Source organism: Melopsittacus undulatus, chromosome 8 (assembly GCF_012275295.1).
Source record: "Melopsittacus undulatus isolate bMelUnd1 chromosome 8, bMelUnd1.mat.Z, whole genome shotgun sequence".
Lineage (NCBI taxonomy): Eukaryota > Metazoa > Chordata > Aves > Psittaciformes > Psittaculidae > Melopsittacus > Melopsittacus undulatus.
Genome location: NC_047534.1, coordinates 37,572,625 through 37,588,909, shown reverse-complemented (window position 1 = coordinate 37,588,909; position 16,285 = coordinate 37,572,625). Strand labels below are relative to the sequence as shown.

Below are 16,285 nucleotides of genomic sequence, written 5' to 3'. Positions count from 1 at the left end.
AAGGATCAAAATCCTGTATGAAATCTACTTCCTGCCTAGTAGCTAATACATGCTCCTTCATTAAATACTAGTTCCCAGTTTTCAGAACTGCTCCCTAGAATCTACAGGCATATTTTACTGACTAGAACACTTTCTTCCAAGTCTTAAGAAGCCATGCTAAAAATCTATGAAGCCCAGAGAAAATCCACATGGTTGACAAGTGACACTGGAAGTGCTAACAAGCTGCATGCAGCTCATGTGGCAAAGTTTGACCACTCCCATGACAAATGCACAAAAGATGGTATCTGCAAGTCTATCATATGATTTGTCAGTAGACTTCTGCTTGTTGCTCTATATAGTAAGCATCTTTGGCTCTGAGTTTCTCCTGACATTCACATATCTTTAAGAAAAAAAGACATCAGTCATTTCAAGAGAAACTTCAGGCAGGTTCTTGAGTCTTAGTCTGGAATGTTTCTGCATCCCTTTCCCCTGTAAGTCACAGTATTTTTTGCTGTTGCTCGTTTCAGCTGTATTCAAGCAACAGATGATTTGGACATGCTTAGGCACCAGAGTGCATGGAAAACGCCTTCAAATCTTCAGGCAAATTTGGACTTGCTTCCTTAATACTTGAGGCAATGAGAACTTTATTTTTCAATGTTTAACGTACAACAGGGTTTTGCTCCCACACACACACTACCACATTTATAATGCCTTTATAAAGTCAACCAGAAGTCTTGTAGGAAACTGTTCATCTCAAAGCAACCAGCTACAGCCTAGCAAGATAAAAAGAACCAGGGAAGTCTCTGAACTTGCATATAGCAGGCATAGGATTCTGGAAAAATAAACTTGGGCTTCAAGGAAAAAAAAAAACACACAACGATTGCTTCTGTGACAGCAATACTAGTCTAACTAAAACAGACTGAAAAAAACCCACTGTACTTGGCATTAGCTCCAAAAATACCTGGATTTTCTGTGCCACACAACACATTAGCTATGATGTGCATATGATGTGCACCATCCTTCTTAAAGTGCTTTAGTTCTCCCACTAAAAGGAAAACACTTCTTCCCTCCTCCCTCCAGGAAACAGGAAAAGAGTAATTTCTTTACACATTATTGAAAATCAGAAAGTAAAATGCACATATCAACCAACAGACACAAAACCTGATTACATCTTCCTCAGCTACATCCAGAATGTCTCCATGACATCCTGCATCCTACAACACTGACCAAAACTGCTCAGAACCAGAAAGGTCCATGCACTCCTTGTTGCCTGAATCTAATCCCCAGGCACCTGCTTAACACACCCTGGGTATAAAAGCTAAACAATCGTAACTTTAACATAAGTACGTTGTACACACGCACACACTTTATTGCCAACCTGCGCACCGGAGCCACGCTGACTGCTTCCCACTGTGCAAAGGGGACACACCTCCTGCCACGCACACGCGGTGCCACCCACCAGGGACGGCAGCCCGGAAATGCACCTGCGACGGGGAGGGAAGGAAATGGCGGACCACTACCCACAGGCAGCTGCTCCGCAGGGACCCCCACACAAACCTAGGAGAGCTGCCACCCACCACTACCAGGAATCAGGCTGGGCCGCACACAGAGAGCTCACACACACAAAACCCACCACCGCGAGGCCAGGCACGGATACCGGATCCCCTACACTGTGCTCACCTGCTCCCACGGCTGCCGGTGCAGGGTGCCGGCACTTAGGCCTAGCGCAGCACCGCCTCTTTTCACCCCCCCCCCCGCGCACCTCCGGGCCTGCCCGCTGCCCCGCCCCTAGCAACGCGCCGCGCTGCCGCCAGCCCTGCCTAATCGCCCGCCGACGGCGCCGCTCCTTGCCGAGGCATGGCTAATCGAGGCTCCGCGCCAATCCACCCGCCGGAGGCAGCCGTTGGGGTGGTGCAGCTGGGGCGGTGTCCCCCGCACAGCCCGCCCTGCGGCCGCATCGCCCCATCACTACGCTCCGCCCCAGCGCTCTGGGGCGCTTCTGCTGCTCGGTGCTGCGGGGAGGCTCCTTCCGGACGCGGGAGTTCTGGGCTGCCACAGCGGGAGCCAGGGGGAGGCGGGTGTTTCCGGCTGTGCTTCCTCCCGGTTCGCACTCTCCGCCTCGCCCCACTGCTCAGGGGGGCTGTAGTGCCGACATGGCCACCTCTGGGCTAATAAACGTGTCCGCGCCCGCCCGTGTGTACGCGTATACCCGGGCTGCACTGCGGAACGGTTCCGCCAAGGCCGGCCAATACAGCACTAAGGGCAGCCTGGCCTCCCGCGCTCACCCAGGGGCTCCCTCCACCGGCCTGGGCACGCCCGCGGCCCCTCGGCGCCCAAGCCTCCGTGGCCGCCAGTGCCTTCGGCTTCCCTGTGGAGACGCAGGCCACTTACTGCGGCTGTCTCGGGAGAGCGCGGAAAGGGCCCGGCTCGGAGGGCAGGCCGCCGCGCTGCGGGATGCCTGGCCCGGCGAAAGCGCCAGGGCGCGTTACGTGCTGTCGCGGCCTCCCCAGGAGGAGGCATAGGAGCGCAAAACCCAGCGGGGCGGGCAGAGCCACAGCACGACCGGGCCCGTAAGTCGGAACCAAGCAGCCGCCACCCGGCCCCACCGCCGGGAGCAGGGGCGGGGATGGGCGGGGCCGGTAGGGGGCGCCGCGGTGGCGTGGCCGGCAGGGGGCGGGGGCGCGGCCCCATAAAATGCGCCGAGCGCGGCTGGGCCCTGCATTGCCTCTGAGGGACAGCTGGTCGGACTCCGCGCGCAGGTAGCGGGCATGGGCGCCCCGTACAGCGCCCTTTGTCCTCTTTCTGCTAGGCCCCGCAGAGGGGCCGCAGCAGCGATGTTGTGTTTCAAGGGGGGTTTTCTGGTGGGAGCTCCGCGGTGGGCTGTTCGCTCAACACTCTCTCCCGCGGTGGGCATCGCTGGCAGGCGCCCCGGGCGCTGTGGGGGTGTTTGGCCTCCCTAGCTCGGGGCTGGGCTTTCTCCTCTCGCAATCCTGGTATCTCTCAATGGCTAGTGGTGTCACCTACTGCCGGCTGTGTTTAGCGCTCCGCGCATACCCTAGGGGAGCGTCCCCGGTCACGCCGCGTTGGCCGGGCCTGGCCTCACCTTGTTCGGGCGGTGCTGGTGCCTGGGTTTCGGTGCCGGTTGTAACACAAGCTGCTGCCCGCGGCCTGCTAGAGCAGTGCCCGAAGAGCGAGCCAGCCTGCCCGCGGTAGATGGAGGGCAGTGCAGCTGTAAAACTAACGTGGGCAAGATCCTGGTGAGCGGCAAGGATCTGCACTGCTACCTGAGAGCATGCCTGATCAGAAGAGATAGTTTAAAAGCCTGAACTAATGAGTTATTGCAATAGTTAATTATTGACTAGGCCCTGACTCTTTCTTGAGAACCGAGAAGTATTTGGAAATTCACGAGTTTTCTTTTAAGCTGCCTTGGCTGAATGCCTGGGTTAAGTGTACTTGAAGAAGGGCTGCTGTGAGAGAAAGAGCTTGCTGACATTTGGCCGTTCTGGAGAGTATAAAATCAACAAGAACAGTTGAACTCTAGGGAATGTGCTCTGTGCAGAAGAAGGATGGTGCTGCCTTTGTGCATAAGGAAACTGGGGATATCAGTGTTTAAGGGGGAATGTACAGGGGCTTTGATTGGGTAAACACACAGGATTGTCAAAGTTGTTTAAGAAGCTGCTGTTTCCACGTATTGGTGGAGATGTATGTCAGTGGAGGTGTGTCTCGTGTACCTCTGTGTTTTCCTTGTGATAGCAGCACTATCTGAAACAGCTTTTCGAAACCTATTGCCATGACTGGCAGTCTGATTTTACTTATTTAAGTAGGGGCCAAACAACAAAACAAGTGATAGTGGGTGGGTGTCTGTGTACGTTTTGGCTTAAATGAATCATTTGTTTCTCAGACTGTAAGTGTCAAAAGCAAACCTGAAGTACCCTGAGTAGTAATCCTATGCCTAGGCCATGGGAATGTGATACAGTCCTGTTTAGATAGTCAGTTGAAAATTGGCCCGAAATAGTTGCATAAATAAAATGAGATCAGATAAAGTATGGTTGTGTGAAGTTTTCCATGAGGACTAGAAAAGTCTAATATAAGCCAAGATATTATCTTTCTTTGGGATAGGAATGTCTTGGAGTAGGTTTTTTTTCAGATTTATGTGCTCACTAAATAGAGGCTCAGTTACTCATAATCTCACTCTGCCTTTTTTATTTTGTTTTGGTTTTAATTTTGCACTTTAAAAGCTTTGAAAAGCTTGATGCAGTAGCTAGAACATAGCTTGGAAAGTTTGCTCTCTTCACAGACTAAAAATGTTTAACAGACTGGATTTTGGAAACACAGCACAAGTCGGGTTTTTTTAATGAACCAGAAGCAATCTCCATATATGCTGCTGACCTCAGGGCTTTGCATTGCAAACCTCACACCTCTGAATAATTTCATCTCAATTAATAGACTGTACAGTAGGACCCCTGATTTTGGATAAACCCAGTTCATGGACTTTGGTATCTGTGAGGCTGCAACCTCAGGCACAAAGGCTTGGTATTTCACTGTAGTATCCTTAACAGCTGCATGCAAGAATGGGACTGTCTTGGAGAAGGAACTTGCCAAGTCATAGTTCTTGCATAATCAGGGCTGAGAAGTGAGGAACAGTGGTTGTTAGAAAGCGGGGCACTGTATTACAACAGTTCAGTGGCTTGTGGGGTTGGGTTTTGTCAAGGAACAAAGTACAAACACACAGGCAGAGTTCAGGTTTATTTTTTGAGGCTTTGTGAACAAATATCTTGGGAAAATCTCCTTTCCATACAGAAAACAAGTTTGTCCAGTATTTATTTTAACAGCAGAAATAAAGCCTTGCTATTAGAAAGTACTCTTGATGTGGCCCTTGGATTTCCTGGGGAAGGAAGCTAATGGAGAAGCAGACAATGTATTGATCTTAACAGTGCACCAATCTGAGCCTTCATGAAAATTGTGTCCATTAAGCCATCTTTTTCAGAAAACTGAAACTAGAAAAAACTAAACTAAAAACTAAAAAAACTGACCTAGAACTGAGGAACTCTAAAAATAAACAGTGCTTGTTAATTCTGTGGAATTTGGAGATAGAGTGTAGTCATGCTTTCAAGTTCTTTTGTACAACCATAAATAAAGCTCATGCCCTTTGAACACATACTGTTAAATTTCAGATATTAATCTTTATTTTTTACCTTCAGATAGTTCTCCCTAGGAGCTGGGGCTTTCAGAAAAATCCCAATTAGCATTAAACTAGGGAAAAACTGTAGTTATTTTCAAGACTTCTAGGAGAGCTCCTGTATGCTATGTTGGTACCTCTCCTAGTTGTGTTGTAAAAATGCAGAATATGTGTATCACCCATGAGTGTTGTCAGTTTTTAACTTAAGTTGGTTTTCTTTATTACAGCCGAAAATGTCTAAAAAAATCCATGGAGGCTCTGTTGTGGAGATGCAAGGAGATGAAATGACGCGGGTCATCTGGGAACTGATTAAAGAAAAGCTGATTTTTCCTTATGTAGATCTGGATTTGCACAGGTAATGGCTTTTAATGACACACAGCCGCTTTGTACTGCAATTTGCGTGTGTCATTAGGCATTGATTGTGTTTCACTTAGCACTGAGAGCCTTGTAGCTCCTCCTGCATTAGTGCAGTGAGACTAAGTAGCCCTTTTGATACTAGTGAAGTTCCCAGCAGAGTTCTCTGGTTAACTTACCCTAAGTGCCAGCCTCAGTAAGTACTCTGGAAAGCACAGGCTCATGGTGAAGATATTTTGTCAGTCTGGCAGCCTCTTTGGAGTTCCTCACAGTAGTAAGCAGTGAATGTTTAATTGTGAGTTAGCTTTTTCTCTGTACTGTGCCTCTAAGAAGGTTTCTCACAGACATGGTCTATGTTTTTATCTCTTATGTCTTAGCTTTCCAGCACCTGAGCAGCCTACGTGGCTTTCTGCAGCCTAAGCAATTAGAAACATGGGGTGGTTTAGCTCTTCCCTGACTTAAAGCATCTGTGGACTCAGAGTAGTTTTATGGCTTCTTGCCATATGTATTTGAAGATCTGCCCAGAGGGCAAAAGGGTGGCAACAGGGCACAGACTCTGCCCTCATATCTGTAGACTTGACCTTTGCTGCTGATGGTGAGAGCTAAGTGTTGCCCCTGAGCCTAGGCTGTGCTCCTATACTCCCTCCTGGGGAAAAAAGAAAACCCAAAACCGGTACTGACAGCTGGTAGGGCAAAAGGGGCATGCTATCTACAGCATCTGGTCAAAGAGAGCAAATAATCTCTTCTGTTGCTAGCTACTGACCTATAATTATTAGAGAAGTATCCAGTTGCATTGCTCCTAGCCATGTAGACAGAGGCTTTCAGAGGTGTTTGCCGTTACTAAATCCACGAGTCTGACCTCTTCCCTGGCTCGTGGAGTCATTTATATGCCACCTACATCAGGCTTGTTTCTTGCTGATGTTGAGAACCAAGCAAACAGGAACCCAGCAGCATAATACATGCATGGAGTCTGGAGAACATCCCTTTTCAAAGAGGGGTGGGAGGAGGGAAACCAGACCCCTGGCTGGGGCAGCACAATAGCTAGATTCATGTACAGTTGGCTGTGCTTCAGGGCTATCCCACACTGGGTAGCTATTGTTCTTCAGAACTATTAAAACAGTAAATGTGGGAAATGTGCTTCCTCCAACTGTTTAAGGGCAAACTGGCAGTTTTGCTGCTAGAACAGCATTGTGGGTCCATAGTCAAAGCAATTTTTAAGCCTAGTGTAGCTTGATAGGCTCAGTACATGAAGGAAGTCAGAACTCTTCAGCACAAGAGGCTTGAAATAAAGGCCTGTGATCATCTGAGGATTGTACTGCTCCATACAGTTAGAATCCCAGACCAAAAGCTTCCACTGCAGAAAGCTTCGAAGGAAAAGCGAAGGAGATACTGGCTATGTTCCATGCTGGCAAAGAGCCTCAGCCGTAAATTGAGGCTGTCCTTTTTCTAACCTCCCACTGTCTGCAGAAGTATCAGTATGTGAGCCTATGTTTTCTTCCAGTCCAACAGGATTTACACTGGGAGAGGGATAACTTCAGTTATGGCAGTGCTGGAACTACACCCAAAAGCACATACACAGTCTGGTTTCTTTCCTCTTGGATGCGGATGAATGTGCTGTGCAGTTCTAACCACCTTTGTGGATTTATTACAGCTATGATTTGGGCATTGAGCATCGTGATGCTACAAATGATAAAGTAACTGTGGAAGCTGCTGAAGCTATAAAGAAATACAACGTTGGCATAAAGTGTGCAACCATCACTCCTGATGAGAAGAGAGTGGAAGAGTTCAATTTGAAGCAGATGTGGAAGTCTCCCAATGGGACAATTAGAAACATCTTAGGTGGCACTGTCTTCAGGGAAGCTATTATCTGCAAGAACATTCCCCGACTGGTGTCTGGATGGGTGAAACCCATTGTCATTGGCCGTCATGCTTATGGGGATCAAGTGAGTCACTTCAGTGCTTACCCCTTATTTTACATAAGTCAGGCTTAGTCCTGACTGATTTAGAGTTACGAAGACTTAGACGTCCCTATGCTGCTGCTTTATCCCTTGCACTCCACTCAGGAGTGGGTCATTGCTAGCATGTTGTACAGCACCTGGTGAAGTGTGGAAGAGCCTGATTCTTATATCTTCCTTAGACAGTGTTGCTGTTTACACAGGATATAACTCCTCTAAGTTATCCTTTGCCTCTGCAGAACCCTCCTCCCTATATATCAATGTCTTTAGAAAATACCCTTTACACTGTTCATCTTACTTCTCAGAGGGACTTCCTGGTGGCAAATATTGCTCACAGCAAAAGTGAATCTGAGTGATTTTTAGAAGTGGTCAAGAGTTGCCCTGTGGTTGTGGTTTCATTGTGGTTTTTTAGTTGGCTGTTTTCTTGGTTTTGTTTTTAAATGTGATAGGCTTAAGCTTACTTGCACAGCACTCCTGCAGGGTTGGTATTTATACTGGGCACATCCAAAGTAGGGAAGCATCTTTTATCAGAGCTCTCCTCAGAAAAGTAGTACAAGACCCATGGAAAGCCTTAGCATGGGACTTAGTGTAGTGGTCTTTGAACAGCCCAGAGGACAAGAATCAACTGTAATGTTCTCCATGGGTAATGACATACTGTGAAGCAGTCAGACATGACAAAAGAAAAGTCTTCTAGAAGAGCCAAGTGCTTAAGTAGACGGGTAAACCCACAAACTGAAGGTAAGTCACAAGACTGGCCAGGACCGGAGGGTAAAGTAGTTTCAAAGAGTAAATAATTGCAGTGCCCTGACAGTAGAAGAGAATGGTGTTCAACATCCTTAACAGTACCGAATAATCAAGAAGGTCAAAATAATACTAGGAAACAGGGGATTAAGGAGGCAGGATTGAAACCCTGCCAAAGTATGAGATTAAAGTGAAAGGGATAATAGAAGAGCATGTAAAGGACATATGAGCAAGATGCTTCTGTAACTTCAGAACAGTTCAGGGAACCAGTTCCATCAATAGGAGGCAAACTGTGAAGAAGGATGATGAATTTAAAGGAAATGTAACCTTAAATAGTATTGTTCAAACAGCTGTGAGGATGAGGCAACATTTAAACTTTAAAAAACACCATTTAAAAAACCAAAAGTACATGTTGGTTCTTCTGAGTCTGTAGCTCCGAAGAGCAAAATGTGTATCATTTAAAGAATTCAAAGAGCTCTTACTACATACTGGCCTGTCAAATATCATATGATGGATAGAGATAATGGCATTTATTAAGGTGCTGTATGATGCCACTCTGTTCATAAGATCAGTAGTTGTGATATGAGTGGCTTTTTTTTGAGGCATGGAGGGAATCCATTCTACTCACAGACCACACAACACTGGATACTTTGCACTCTAAAACTTGTACATCTAGTACATCTGGTAGGACACATACACCCTCCCAATTGATGGGTCCCAAGAATCTGTAAGCTTTTTCCCTTAAAGAGGAAGATTGTTTCTGAAGCAGGCAGACTTGTCCTTCTAATATCTGATAAAATAATCTGATGACCACATGGCTGAGTAAAAAGAGCCTGTTCAGTGGGGGGTTGTTTGGTACAATTGTTTATGCCCTTCCAAATGGAGGTTGTTTTTCATGCTTCTGTCTTTCTGACAGATAAAAATCATCATGGCTACTTTTGTTTTTAACAGTACAGAGCAACTGATTTTGTGGTACCTGGGCCTGGAAAAGTAGAGATGATCTACACTCCAGAAGGTGGAGGCAAGCCAGTCACATATCTGGTCCATAAATTTGAAAGTAGGTATTATCTCTAAGTTGTGATTAAAACTGGTATTTTTGGTTTAATTCAGCCTTGAAGTATTGGTCAGATCTGTTTGATGGTAAAATTTGACTTTGAGGTAGAGTGGAGGAGAAGGTCTGGGACTTCTTCATTGATCTGGGAGGTACTGAAAGTTACTTGAGATCTTCCTGGGATTGAAGAGGCATATCAACCACACAATTGTACTAAACTTGCCACCTGTCATGACTCTTGTATGATGAGTCTGGTAGAGGTATGTAAGTTTTTCTCTCTGATCAGAGGGGGACTAGCTATATAAACAGGGCTTGACCTAAGGAGAGATACACTTGAAACTTCCTGGTTTTAGTTTGTCTTACAGGCTTTGCAGCTTGTAGCCATCTTTACTAAACAGTTTTTTCTCTCAATAGAAATGAGAACTGACACTTAGCAAGGTGGAAAGGAGCTACAACAAGGATGTTCTTAGCTTTGTAGGCTCTAGCTTTTTAAACAGATGCAGTCTCAAAGGTATTGGTGTCCCGCCTAGCAATACTGCTGTGCTGGTTGTAGATCACTCACACATTGCTAGAACCCAGGGTATTTCTCTAAGGGAAATTCAGGAAAACATCATACAAGTCCTCTCCCTTGTCCATCAAAAGGGTTCAAGATTTGAACCTGTCTGGTGACCTATGTATGTGAGTGTACAACGTTTTTTTTCTAGTTATAAAACCATGTAAACCACAGAATCCTTGCTTGAATGCAGTTGGCTTGGCAAACAAGTACAGAGACTGTCATAGCACCCTCTCTTCTGTAATGCTTGAATTTCACTGGCACTCTTGCTCACAGAAGCCTAAATCTCTATTGTCCCTTGTTGCACAGCCTTTCATCTGGAGTTTGCCTGCTTCGCTGTCAGTCTTAATCTGTTTTCATTCGATAGGTGACTGGTGAACCTGTAGTGGAGCTGTCTGGCAGTTGCAACTGCCTGTCTGATTCACTGCTCTGCATTGCATCAGTGAGAAGAAAACACGGAATTGCAAAGATGGCAGATTACTGCTGCTGGGGGAACTCCTTATTGATATACTGGCACAACAGTTATCTCCACCCTGCAGGGAAGCTTGTCCTATTGCTGTACTAATATGTTCAGTCTTGACACCGAATCAAAAGATTTTAGTAGGCAGTGGGATTGTACGGTTGTCATGAGGATTGTTTTGGGGTTTTTTTACCTATATGCAAGTAAGTATTTGAATAAAATGTAATAGTTGTCATCCAGTAACAATGAAATAATGGCTTCAGATGGCACAGTCTCTGTAGCTGATTAGAACCTGTTCTGTCTTTGATTCATAATGGAGGCAGAGAGGACAACACATATTTTCACTGGTAATAACAGGAATTTCATTACCTGCCAATATCAGCTTTAAATGACCTTGCTATCTTGGCAAGCAGATAAATCTCCTCTGGCTTGTGCACTTCATTCTGCATGTATGTCCATGTAACCAACATCTGGTGGTCAGGAAAAATGGATATTAGGAAGGGATGCTTCAAAAATAACAATAATTAAAAAACCTGGGGTGTTTCCAGAACACAGGTCCATGATAAAGGCACTGTACAACAAACTAGAGAGAGGAGGTGGTGGTAGTAATGCAGTGCTTAAAATTAAGGATCTACTTTTCACACAAAACCCAAGAAGCTGGGTTCTAAAGATGACAAAGCTCTTTGTAAGCTGGGCTGTAAGTTTAAGGTACTTCCATTCAGGCTGTTAACACATCTGCATTACACAGTCCGAGTTATGTGTTAATAGTTTCTCAGCGCCTTCTCAAGACTTTCCCTTGCACCCAGATGACTGTCATATTCTTTCGACAACTTGCTGGAAGTTAGCCTGAGCAGGTGAAACAATGCTGCAGGGTCGGCCAGACGTGCTGAGAAAAGGCAGGAATGCATGTGGCAACTTGTTTATCTGAGCTAGGCAAATCAGCCTCTGACTGCTGGAGTTAGTTCTGTGGCGCAAGTCAAAGCCTGAAGGTACAAGCTATTTTAACATGGGAGCAAACCCATTTCTAGCTTGACTGAGACTCCTGGTCCAAACTGCTGCCTGCTGATTTGATAGAAAATACTCTATTACCTATGGCTAGCAGAGGCTCAAGCACACTAACTCTCATCATAGCTTTGCTGCTTAGTCCGGTGTGCTAGTTTTGACAGCTTGATTAGGAAGAAGCTACTTATGGGCAGTAGATCACAGTATTAAGATGTGCCTAGGTGTGAAAAAAACCCACCCTCCCATCTGTGTGCTACAGGAGTGTTGGAGCTTTGACCTGATAATGCAAAATGAATCAACTGAAAGAACCAGCCTTAAACTGAGAACTGTATCAGGACACCTGGGGATAACTCAAGCCTGCCTGCCAGAATATGCTATGGGAAGAATGTCAAATCCTTAACCAAAACCAAATTAGTTGATTCCTGTCTTCTTTCTCCACTAACAGGCTGTGGTGGTGTAGCCATGGGAATGTACAATCTTGACCAGTCTATCAAGGATTTTGCCCACAGTTCCTTCCAAATGGCACTGTCTAAAGGTTGGCCCCTCTACATGAGCACCAAGAACACCATCTTGAAGAGATATGATGGCCGCTTTAAAGACATCTTCCAAGAGATCTATGACAGGTATCTAGGGTAGTTTTGTACTACCTACTGCAGTGCACAAGTCTGCAGCAGGAATATCCTCCCCAGTTTTGTGAGCTGCTGCAGTTAATTCAGCATTTTCAGGCACTCAGCAGCACTTTGGATAGGCTGTGCACCTTCTGTGTCAGTCTCCCTTGTCCTGCAGGACATAGTGTACTCAGTGTTTAAAACTCAGCTAAATGTGTCTGAGGTGTATATCTCTCCTAACAGAGAGTCACAGATTCTCCGTATACTTCTCCATGTTTCTAAAGCAGACTTGGAGTGGCCTAGCAAAGCAAGCAAGAAAAAACAAATGAGTATATTTCTTACAAAGCTTTTGTTTGGAGTTATTTTTTTTTTTTTCTTTTTAGTCTTATCCCTATGCAGAATTCTGCATCTCACTGTGCACAATTACTTGCACAAATTGTGCAATCCTTGTTTATATGACAGGGTGTTCTGTTTTTTGTTTTCCAGAGAATACAAGTCCCAGTTTGAAGCCAAAAAGATCTGGTATGAGCACAGGCTCATTGATGACATGGTTGCTCAGGCCCTGAAATCTGAAGGAGGCTTTGTCTGGGCCTGCAAGAACTATGATGGGGACGTGCAGTCTGATTCTGTTGCACAAGGTATGAGATGTTCCCTGTAATACACTGACTGCTACTGCTAGGCTCAGTAGCAGTCTCTTGTGACCATGTGTCATATCCAATGTAATGGCCCAGGAGGGTTCAGAACATACATTTTAAACCTGTCATGGAGATATCAGGCCAGCAAAGAATTTCTGATTTCACTTTTACAATAAATCCATTGAATGTAGACTGTGTATTTCTTTAACAGATGGCAGCTCCTACCAATGTCATAGGTTATATCTTCCATGAAAATGGAAAGCCTATCTAGGCACTTTGAGTTAAGCTGACTGGTGGTGAGCATACTGGCAAGTGCCCTGTAGCTAAGTAAGGAAACCTCCAGGAGCTAAAGCTACCTATGAGATGTAGAGAGAGATTGATGTGGTTAACTTTACAGACTTGTAGTGCCTGATCAAAATCCTACATAACCATGCTGCCTGGTGCTGAAACAAATATGGATAGAGGACAACATGTATGACTTTATGTAATGTGTTCTTTCTAAACTAGTGCCTCTCACAGAGCAAGGATGTTGGACTGCTGAACAAAGAAACTTTCAAAGACATAGATCTCTCAAACATACAGGGTTAGAATTTATATGTATGTCCAATTTTGTTAGCTTATGGTTCCTTTCACTAGAGCAGAAGCTCTTCATATGAAGCAGGTTTGTTCCCTATCCTTCTGTGTGAAGGATACTGATTTGCAGCTCAACACTAGTTATTTAGGATTTTTTGTTCTCATACTACATCTTTACAGTAAAAATATGTCCAGCAAGCTAGGTGTGAATACTAACTCTCTTGAAATGGTGCAAAATGTCTGTATACGTATATTTCATGGTTCAGCAGCACTTTCTGTTCCGACATGTAAGGACTAGCCAGTTAGTTGCAGCAGCAGCAGCAACAGCAGCACTGCTGCTCAGGAATACTCACATCAAGGTTGGGAGGATGTAAAAAGATTGTAGAAGGAGAGAACTAAGGGGAATTTAAAGGGGCTATCCGAAGGAGACACTGAACTTTTTAAACTTGTATTCTGTAGGTTATGGCTCTCTGGGGATGATGACCAGTGTGCTGATCTGCCCTGATGGCAAGACTGTTGAAGCAGAAGCTGCTCATGGCACAGTTACTCGTCACTACCGCATGCACCAGAAAGGCCAGGAAACCTCCACTAACCCTATTGGTGAGCTGCTTTTCACTGTCCCTCAGCAATCTCCACACCTGAAAGAACAAGTTTGGAGTATACACATCTGCATATTTTCTGCAGAGAATTGCACCACTGAGTGGTGGAACTGGTAGTTTATAACACACTTCTCTCGTACATGAAGCCGTCTGCAGCCTGGAGCAAAACCGGCCTGGAATGGAGTGTGAGCAATAAACTAGACCTAACCTAGCCTTTGAGACATACTCTCACTTTTCAGCAAATGATGGGTTTGTAGCCACAACAGCCTTAAGGTTTAGGTTGGTTATTTTTTATTTTATTCCCCTTCCTGATTCTTCAAAAGACCCAGCCCCCTCTAAAATCATGTATATGCTTGAAATGTAAGTGTGCCTCAAATGGGACATGAGGGAAATAATCTTGTACAATTGCATAGGGACCAGAGTGTAATTGTAGTATCAGGAAGAAAACTGCACCCTCCTTTCATAAGAGCAACTTTATGTGTAACTGGAGTCCTACCACCAGTCATTCTTTCTGATTTGGGCAGGAGCAAAGTAAGGTAAAATGGCACACACAGAGATTGCTGAGGTAGTAAGTAGGTTTTGGGGTTTGCTTTTCTTTATTGCTGCAGAATACAAAGGATGCCTGGAGGAAGAAAAGTGTTCTCCTTCCCGTACCAGATTTTATATCTGTTTTCAGTTTTATTATTAAATTACTACCATTCTACATGACAATTTAGAACAATGTCCAGGGAGTTCTAGATGGACAAAGTAATCTAATGTGTTCTCTCTCAGCCTCCATCTTTGCATGGACAAGAGGACTTGCTCACAGGGCTAAGCTGGACAGCAACACTAGCCTCAAGAACTTTGCAGTTGCTTTGGAAGAAGTCTGCATTGAGACCATTGAATCTGGCTTCATGACGAAGGACCTTGCTGCCTGTATCAAAGGTCTCCCTAAGTAAGTGTATGAAGTATTTGGCTGTGCTTAGAGGATGATTTAGTGTTTCTGAACAGCATTTACTGGAACATTAGGGTGAAGAATTGCTGAAGTCTGGTCACAGAACAGGGCTTGTCTGTGCCCAGTGCTGTACAAATGGAAAATGAGATACTCCCTACCCCAAGTAGCTCAGTGTTGGTTGCTCTGTCCTTGCTATTGTATGACATGCATGGGGGGAAGAGGAAGTAAAGAAGGAACTGCAAAGACTTCTCTTGTTACAGGATGGTTGTATTTGCCAGATCCTGCCCTGTCCATTTACTAGGATGGAGACCTACTTAACTGTAGAATACCACCTGGCTACCTCTCTCTGGAGCCTTTGGGGGGAGAATCCCACCAACAACCATCAGCCTGTTGAGTAGAACTCTTGTCTTTTTAGAGGCAAGACTTGTGCTCAGAGCATTTGAGTGGCTTTACAGCTAATGTCTGTCTGGTTTTGTTTTGTTTCTCCCCCTCAGTGTCACACGCTCTGATTACCTGAACACCTTTGAGTTCATGGACAAGCTTGCTGAAAACCTGAAGGGAAAGCTGGCCTCTCTGCCTAAACTTTAAGGGACAGGTTCTACTCAAGCTGTTCTAACAAAGCATCTCCCATTAATACTGAGTGTAAGTGGCAGTGTATCACACTCTGTTCTATAACATTTCAAATACTAGACAAAAAAATGTACAATTTTTTAAATGTTTAAAAGCTTATGTTTTCTTAAACCCCTTGAGGAGCTGCTGGGCTAGGCCTTACTTTTGCTAAGCAGCTGAATGTGATAGTATTCAAGCTCAGTGTGGGTCTGGATTCCTAGTGTCATTTATAGCAGACCTGAGGTTTCTCTCCATGATGTTATTCATCTGTGTTTCTTTTCCCTTGTTCTCTGACTGAAAGCCAGTCTGTGTTACAGCTCTGGTCAAACCAGTGGTGGCTTACTGTCCAACAGACCTCAGAAATCAGAACTATCCTGATCTCTCCAGTACTGTCTGCTGAGTATAAAGGGAGCTCACAGGGCTCTGCAAGTCCTACTGCAGCCCCTCTTTTAAACTATCTTTTTGTGCCAATCAGAATCTTATATCCTGATATGAAGGGATTTCATCCTATTGCTACAGCCAGGACTGTAACATTTGAGAAAGAAGCACTTAAACATGCTGGAAAAGAGCCCTATAGGCTAAAAGCCTAATAACTCCATGCTGCAGTGTCTAAATGCAGGCCATGCATTTAGTTATACTCCAACTGACTGGATGCGAAGCACAGGAATTTTTACCTCTTCTACCCCACAACTCGTAAAGGTGCAAAACTTTTCTCCAGCTATTTCTTGTCCTTTCTGTTGTGATACAGCATGTCAGATTATGACTGTGAAAAACTATTCCATCCATGGTTTTATTTGGGGTTGGTTTGGGTTTTTTTTAGAGAGTATTTTAGTTTGAGACTAAAATAAAAGCCAGCTAACCCTCTGTGTCTCTTCTTCCTTTGTGCAATTAGCAGATATGGGAAAATTCTGTCTCAGAGATTCCAATACCTTTCAGCACAGTCCAGCACATGCTGGGACGCAATGACAATACAAAATCATATTTCCCTTCCTCACGTAGAAGTTATCACTGTATGAATTAACACAGTAGGTTGCTGTCCTGTTGCTAACAAAG

General features: G+C 45.0%; 2 protein-coding genes across 3 annotated transcripts in view; one reads left to right on the top strand and one right to left on the bottom strand.

Moving 5' to 3' along the window:
• The window catches only part of PIKFYVE (phosphoinositide kinase, FYVE-type zinc finger containing), a 62,351-nt gene extending 60,665 nt beyond the window's left edge, over positions 1-1,686 (bottom strand). The window contains exon 1 of the mRNA XM_005152558.3: positions 1,660-1,686. The gene's annotated coding sequence lies outside the window, so the exon portion shown is untranslated. The remainder of the gene's footprint in view (positions 1-1,659) is intronic.
• Positions 1,687-2,690: 1,004 nt separating this feature from the next.
• On the top strand, positions 2,691-16,096 carry IDH1 (isocitrate dehydrogenase (NADP(+)) 1). Of its 2 annotated transcripts, XM_005152557.4 has the most exons (9): positions 2,691-2,738; positions 5,386-5,513; positions 7,164-7,455; positions 9,160-9,265; positions 11,720-11,897; positions 12,369-12,520; positions 13,550-13,690; positions 14,461-14,623; positions 15,118-15,213. In XM_005152557.4, the coding sequence occupies exons 2-9, from the start codon at positions 5,392-5,394 to the stop codon at positions 15,209-15,211; spliced, it is 1,248 nt and encodes a 415-aa protein (XP_005152614.1). In that variant the 5' UTR covers positions 2,691-2,738; positions 5,386-5,391; the 3' UTR covers positions 15,212-15,213. The 2 variants fall into 2 exon arrangements, with proteins under 2 accessions (XP_005152614.1, XP_033921332.1); XM_034065441.1 differs by lacking the exon at positions 2,691-2,738 and having other exon boundaries at positions 5,389-5,513; positions 15,118-16,096.
• The last annotated feature ends 189 nt before the right edge of the window (positions 16,097-16,285 follow it).

Bases quoted from the DNA above. Each gene is read 5' to 3' on its own strand.
- IDH1 (XM_034065441.1), top strand. From the start codon at position 5,392: ATGTCTAAAAAAATCCATGGAGGCTCTGTTGTGGAGATGCAAGGAGAT. The intron at 7,456-9,159 runs GTGAGTCACTTC...TGTTTTTAACAG, and splicing joins GTCATGCTTATGGGGATCAA to TACAGAGCAACTGATTTTGT. The intron at 12,521-13,549 runs GTATGAGATGTT...TGTATTCTGTAG, and splicing joins GTCTGATTCTGTTGCACAAG to GTTATGGCTCTCTGGGGATG.